Below are 7,843 nucleotides of genomic sequence, written 5' to 3'. Positions count from 1 at the left end.
AGGGAACAATAATATAACAACAACATCCCGGCAAGGGAACAATAATATAACAACAACATCCCGGCAAGGGAACAATAATATAACAACATCCCGGCAAGGGAACAATAATAGAACAACAATATATTAAGCATGAATAAACCAGACGGAGTCACAACAATTACAATACAAGACTCATGGGCATGCTTGACACCGACGTATAGATACTCGTCACCATGCCTATACATCGTACTCCACAATTAACACATAGCAAATAAAATACAACTCCTAATCCATCAAGCTAAGGTTAGACTAAACACTTACCTCGATGCCATGAACACAATTCAAGCCTCAACTATCGCTTTACCTCTTGATTTCACCACCAGTTCGCTCGTATCTAGCCACAAGTTACTTAACTATATCAATAAATGCTAAATGAATCAATTCTAATGCATGAAAATAGATTTTCTAGAGTTTTTCCCAAAAAGTCAAAAATCAACCCCGGGCCCACATGGACAAAACCCAAGGTTCGGACCAAAACCCGATTACCCATTCACCCACGAACTCAAATATATAATTTGTTTTGAAATCGGACCTCAAATCGAGGTCCAAATTTCCAAAATTTGAAAAACCTAAGTTCTACCCAAAACACCCAATTCTCCCCGTGAAAACCTTTGATTTTGAGTTGAAATCATGAGAAAAGATGTTAAGGATTAATAAAAACGAGTTAGAAATGACTTACAATCGATTTGGAAGAGTACTTGTCTTTGAAAAATCGCCCAAGAGTGTTTAGGTTTTGAAAGGGTTTGAAAAATGATTGAAATGCGTCTAAGTTATATTTTGCAGGTTGCAGTGTCGCAATTGCGACCAGGGTTCGCAATTGCGAACCCCTCAGACTGCTAACTTTGCATTTGCGAACAGGGGTTCGCATTTGCGAACCCTGAGGAATACAGTCCTCTTCGCATTTGCGATACTACCTTTCGCATTTGCGATGTCACATTTGCGACAATTACATCGCATTTGCGACCAAGGCAGCCCAGGCCACTATTCGCATTTGCGAGCCAGGCTTCGCAATTGCGAAGCCTGCAGGCCTGCAACACACCAGAAATTCCTAAGTCCAAATTTCACTCCGTGGCCAATCCAAAACTCACCCGAGTCCTCGGGGCTCCAAACGAAACATGCACACTAACCTAAAAATATCATACGGACTTGATCGTGCATTCAAATCACCAAAATAACATCAACAACTATGAATTTAGCATCAAAATCAAAGAAAATCTCAAGAACTTTCAAAGTTTCAAATTTTACAACTAAGGTTCCGAATCACGTCATATGACCTCCGTTTCTTACCAAATTTTACAGGCTCAACTTAAATCACATATAAGACTTGTACCGGGCTTCGGAACTAAAATACGGGCCCGATACCATCGAATTCCAAACACATTTCATTTCCAAAAACTCATATATATTCTAGAAAACAATTTTCTTTAAAAAATTTATTTCTCGGGCTTGGGACCTCGGAATTCGATTTCAGGCATACGCCCAAGTCCCATATTTTCCTACGGACCCTCCGGGTCCGTTTACCTAAAATGTTGACCGAAGTCAACTTAAATTCATTTTAAAAGCAAAATTTATTATTTTTCACAAATTTTTACATAATGGCTTTCCGGATGCGCCCAAACTGCGCACGCAAATCGAGGTGAGACAAAAAAGAGGTTTCAAGGACTCGGAACATAGAATTTATTTCTAAAACAAGTGATGACCTTTTGGGTCATCATAGACTTAGACTGTGATCAGCTTACTCTACAGCATTATTACCTGACTGCTTCCTGATAAATATCGTTGTTGCTAGTGTATCATTGCAAGTATTGTTTTGTATACTTTATCTTACTTAGCCTTATATTAATATTGTTTCTCTGTTAGTTCACCTTCACACTTGCTCATATTGTTTAGTCTGGTAGGTGTCTTAACTGCCCCTCGTCACTACTCCACCGAGGTTAGTCTTGATACTTACTGAGTACCGTTGTGGTGTAATCATACTACGCTTTTGCATATTTTTATGCAGATCTAGGTGCCTCGGTTATTGTTGATTATTGGCTAGCTAGTCGAGCATTGCTATGGAGACTCAAGGTAAACCTACCGTCGCGTTCGCAGGCCTCGGAGTTACCTTATGATATTTTACTTGTACTGTTTAATTCTATTCCGAAAAGTTGTATTTAGGGATTTTCTAGCAAACTCAGTAGAGATTATGACTTGTACTACCAGTTTTGGGTTTGTAAGTTATGTATAAAGATTTCTATTTCATATTTATCAGTTGCTGGTTGAATTCATCTATTAATTTCGTAAGTGTTAGGCTTACCTAGTCTTAGAGACTAGGTGCCATCCTACGGAGGGAAATCCGGGTCGTGACAGGACTGGTTCGCTGGTGACAGGCTACGACGTCAAATCCATTATTGAATTCTCTAAAGAAGAAGAAGAAAAGTAAAGAGAAGCATAGAAGATCTAAAGAAGAGAGAGAGAGAGAGAGAGAGAGAGAGAGAGAGAGAGAGAGAGAGAGAGAGAGAGAGGGGAGGGAAATTACTGAAATGTGTGATACTCGGTTACCAAATTAAAAGGCTACAATCAAAGGATACTCAATTAATACTAATTTGTATAAAATTAATAAATTGTATATCAACTTATTATTAAGTTAAAACCTCAATAGTGAAGAAAAATAAGTCTCAAAATTAGTATAGCTAAGTAAAAATCTCTTTTGATTAGGTGTACACCATTTCCCTACACATTGCATCTTCAGCTCAAATGAAGGTTGTTAATTCGGACCCTTACAATATTATAGTTGCTATAATCCATATTACAATAAATTCTAAAAAAATGAATTTCATTATGTGTGTTTGATAAAGAAATAATTGTCAGAACATCTTTTACTTCAAAAAATTTGCAGCGCTTGTTACTCTGCCCAACAGGGGCGGCTCAACGAATTTGGTGGCCTAAAGTCAAAATATATTAAAAGACCCTTAAATTTTCATAAATCTATACGATAAGGAGAGATAAAGAAACCCATATGATTTTGGTCCAATAGTAAGAGCGCAACGAATAATGTGTAGGTTACACTCGCATCATGATTTCAAACTCCTCCGTCTGACAAAAAACATGACATTCAAGTGTTAAAGAGCAGTAGGGTGCGCTTATTATCCATCGAGTTCGAATCTTGCGCCACTGCCTTCCAGAATATCTTAGTTTTAAAAAGTCAGTTCACAGGGACATTGTTATCCGACGGAGGACTTTCTTGTAATCTTATTCTACAACCATAATTTTATACAACCAGCCTTGAGGTAATGTCAGTTCATGTAGAGATTTGCTGCACATATTACATTTAACAGGGCATGCAAGACTGATCCCAGTAACAGATCAGTTTCATCTGAATTTGCCGAGGTCGGCCAACTAAAAAGCTCAACCTTCCATGTTCTCATGGTGATGTCTCCGACGCCTGCCTTGAGACCGTCTGTGGCTATGATTATGCCTCCTAGGAAGCGCGCTAGGTGCATCAGGACGACGACTCTCTTCGGCACTCACTTGATGTCCGAGTATGCAATCAAATGGGTCTTCAGTTGACTCTAGAGGAGCAGCAGCAGCACCATTTATCTACAATTTTCAATACAAAGCCTAGTAAAAGTAACTCAAAATGATTCTACTATAATGAAGACTAAAATGATTTATTTTTGACAGACAACGGAAGCAATGATTTTTTATACTCATTTAAACAGAGAGCCCCCAATTTACTCAATAACTCTGCCGGAGAGGGCAGCCTGCATAAAGATAGGATAACCACCATTTGATACTTGTCATTAATTCTACAATCATGTGCATATTTGGTTTATCTTGTCCCCGATCCTACTATGTCCTTGCACAAACAGGAAGACCTCCTGGCCCCAATATCCTTTGATCTTCTTCAATGTTATATAAAAGAGCAGCAAAGGAGTACTCACATTAACTTGCTTTCTCTCAAGATTAGTGTTCCTCGGATCAGTATTCTCCAAATGGGTTTTCTTACTGGAGGAGTCATCACCATCCATCCTATGAGAAGAAAAAATTTCCCCATAGGTACTCCGGAAACGCCATCTTGGTTTTGGCTGGTCTGTTGAATCATCATCATAAACATTTTCAGAGTAAAAGTATTTGCAGACATGCTGTAATACAGGCGGATTACGCTGGTACTTCCTCAACATTCTATCATGAGAAAATACACATCAGTAAATGTTAAAATGGATCACGCTGATATCCCAACTTCTATCTTGTTAGAATACTACATCACTAGTTCATACATGGGATGAAAAGAAAAAGAAATTACCATGATACTATTCACATGTAGGAGCAAGATGACAAGATACACAAAATTCCACAAGTATCAAAGATTTATTTCAAGAGAAGTTTATTAAAATCTTTCCACTTCTAGGGAATATGTCCTGAAAGTGAATCATTTTCTTTTGGCCAAATACATAGACAGTTGAAGTTGTAAAAAGATTTCATCTGAACACCTAAAATGAGCTCCTGGCCTATTGAGCACTCGAGCCCATTCAAAATGTACCCATTAGGCACCAGGTGGTGACACGGCAGAAAGCGTGTCTTGCACCCAAAGTTGAGGGCATACAATAATGGTTTTTACTAAATTTTTTGTAGTTTGGCAGGAAAATGTTTTTCTGGACATTCTCTCTCTCTTTTTAATAACCCTTGTTTTCCAGATTCAAACCCATTTTCTCCAGTTATCTACAGACCATTTTTCCTTCTTTATCCAGCCGTTCCAGCTTTAAACACGTTCCAGATTCAAACCATTTTTCGAATTCAAACAGTTTTTTACTTGTTAGAATCTTGCTCTCTTCTACTCGCTTAAGATTTGGAGTTGTTATCATTTCTTTTGCCTCGCCCTCTACACACACAGGTCATTTCACCCAGCTAGTACATAACTTAGCCAAAATAGCAAGGACTGTATCTATCAGAATACAAAGGTACTTGATAAAAAGGGAACAGATTTGAGTCTTTAACCAGATTTAAGCAGCAGACAAGCATAAATAGAGGACTAGGCTTCAAACATGAAGTGCTAAAAGACAGCACCATCCAGAACATGGCTATATAATCTTGCATTCTTTTTGATTAGTTTATGTTAGAAATTTGTTCAAATAATAAAACATTACAAAGAGTATAAGGTGTCTTTTAATTGAAAGGATGTACCCTATCATTATTCTGTAATCACTAAGTAGTATATAACTACAAGTAGCCTTGTTTTTTAATTAAAAACTTCTTATTCCAACGTTACCTTTGGCTCACCAGAAAATTTCCTCCATTTTCACCATTCTTCACATTTTCTTTCTTGTCAAAAAGATCAAGTTGAGAGTTCTTGCTTATTTTATATTATTTTTCATATACTTCTCCAATAATCTAAAAGCGATATTTTACTATGACGAAGATATTTCCTGTTTTGGAGAATTCAAGAGAGTGATTGCATGACTTTTCGGAATAGCAACCAATGCTCTTCTGGAATATAAAAAGCCTATTACCAATTGTCTGGAAACATTGTTGATTTGAAGTGAAACAACACTTTTAAATGGAGAGTGTTGGTAGTTAATTCCTGCAACTATTTAGAATATATACCTCTCTTTCTAAATAGTCATGTCCGTTGGAATTTAACTTTTGAAATAACCATAATAATGATAAAAGTATAAGGATTCTTCTTAAATTTTAAGTCCCTGCTAACTCTAACAGCAGAGACAAAAGAGACTTTGAAGCACTAGAACTTCATTCGTATCTTGGGCAGTTTCTGCCTATGAATAGCCAGAAATTGGCTCTACAGGGGCGCTGGCTGATTTGCCAATATTAGTTGGGCTATGCATAGCTGAAATTTGGCTCGGCAACACCATTTGCAGATTCTTCAATAGTCCCATGCCCCAATTGATTTTTTCTTGAAGTCTCCTTATCATTTTTCACTTCAAAATCACAAACTATACAGCAATACCCCACTAGTCTGAAATATTACTCCTAATATCATGCATTATAGGAAGTATCTAGTAGATTTTAACTTCCCACTAGTGTAAATATTTTAAAATGTAGACAAAGTTATTGGTGTTACTAAGATTAGAACCATAACTCACTTGTGCCTAAACCGAAAATGATATTATCCAGCCACTTTAACACATTGGTTTGCTCAAGCACTAAAAGATATTCACTGTTATGGAGAATTAAGAAGTTTAGCGATTTGGGTGATCCATTTACTAAACTTCTTAATTCTCCAAATTAGTGAATATTTTCATAATAAATATCGCTTTTAAATTGTTGGAGAAATATATAAAGAAGAACACAAATAACATAAAGCCTTGAAAAACGTCCAAAACGCTTTCCTAAAAGCGATATTTGCTCCCTCTCCTTATCGAGGTTGCTACGGGTTAAATGCAAATAGCTATAGTGGATATGACAAGCTTTTAAATTTCTATACTAAGCAAATAGCTGAAAAATACTAATAAGAAAACAAGAACTCTCAACTTGATCTTTTAGACAAGAAAGAAAACGTGAGGGATGGTGAAAATTGAAGAAGTTCTGGTAAGCCAAAAGTAACGCTAGAATAAAGAAGTTTCAATTAAAAAACAAGACCATTTGCCGTGATATATTACTTCGTGGTTACAAAATAATGGATAGGACACATCCTTTTAATTTAAAGACACCTTATATTCTTTTAAAATATTTTATTATTTGAACAATGCTCTAACAGTCTATTGAACAATGTTCTTTTAAAATATTTTCCATGCACACTATTTATGTATTTCAACGCGTCGAGTGTGAACATATTTCTATACTTGGTGGAAATAGATGTGATATATATATATATATATATATATATATATATATATATGTGTGTGTGTGTGTGTGTGTGTGTGTGTGTGTATTTGAAGTTAAGAAACTCTGGTCGTACTCTAGATTATGGCATATTTTAAAGTTTGACGCTCGAGGACAACTTACACATTTCTCAATCATTCTTATCCTGAACTGAAGCCAAAGAAAGTGGCAAAAGAAGAAGAAAATTGAGAGAATACAAGCGTAGCATAACTAACCAGTAAATGTGTCCCTACCGCAAGTTGAATCCAGACAAATAGCTCAGAGAGATAAAGATGTACCTATGCCCCAAGTTATCGAGTACTAAGGCTACTCAAGGATATAGATCTTGAGTATACAACTATTTATCAGATGGGAACAGCATGACATATTCTGTCTTTGTCAAAGGTTTAGCATCTTTCTCATTCAAATATCCAGAACTATAAAGTAATTTGAAATTCTTGATGTTGCTCCCTTGGGTTATAAAGGTAGCTGTCACCAAGGATATTATTTAGATTGATAATTAGTTCCGACATTTTGACATGGTACCTCACTCTAACACTAATGGTGACAAGTATGACTTGTTAGTACGATCAGGCCAACTGATCAAGCTTAAAAGATGAAACTTGACCTCCACAAACTGATACATAACTAATAATAAACCATATAGTATTTATTATTGATCCAACACTTTACATGATTAGATATATTCTAGTTTCCTCCTCATAGTACATCATTCTTCATATTTTACAGGGTTGGTAAACTTCAACTTCTCAAGTAACCCATATTAATATGCACATCTTTTTAATTCAAATTATTTCAGGGAACCTTGATGCAAAGATGTTGTAATGCACATCTTACGACATCTAATTAATTCAGCTATCTTATATTAAAATAATTCGGAACCCCCATAACCTGCTTTCTTTGCTAAATATCTTTCACGTTAACACCTGTGAACAATTAAATTCAGGCAAGTAATAATCTTGCAAATCTTACCCCCCCCCCCCCC

The 7,843-nt window shown here is 36.2% G+C and overlaps 1 protein-coding gene across 1 annotated transcript in view; it reads right to left on the bottom strand.

Annotated features, from left to right (window-relative positions):
• The window catches only part of LOC109232077, a 10,736-nt gene continuing 5,917 nt past the window's right edge, over positions 3,025 to 7,843 (bottom strand). Inside the window, exons 5-6 of the mRNA XM_019397740.1 lie at positions 3,963 to 4,203; positions 3,025 to 3,618 (exon numbers count right to left, since the gene is read on the bottom strand). Coding sequence (XP_019253285.1) covers positions 3,427 to 3,618; positions 3,963 to 4,203 — 433 coding nt within the window. The 3' untranslated portion in view covers positions 3,025 to 3,426. The remainder of the gene's footprint in view (positions 3,619 to 3,962; positions 4,204 to 7,843) is intronic.

Source organism: Nicotiana attenuata, chromosome 9, assembly GCF_001879085.1.
Source record: "Nicotiana attenuata strain UT chromosome 9, NIATTr2, whole genome shotgun sequence".
In the NCBI taxonomy this organism is placed as follows: Eukaryota; Viridiplantae; Streptophyta; class Magnoliopsida; order Solanales; family Solanaceae; genus Nicotiana; species Nicotiana attenuata.
Note: the sequence above shows the minus strand (reverse complement) of the source record. Positions and strands in the feature narration are given on the sequence as shown.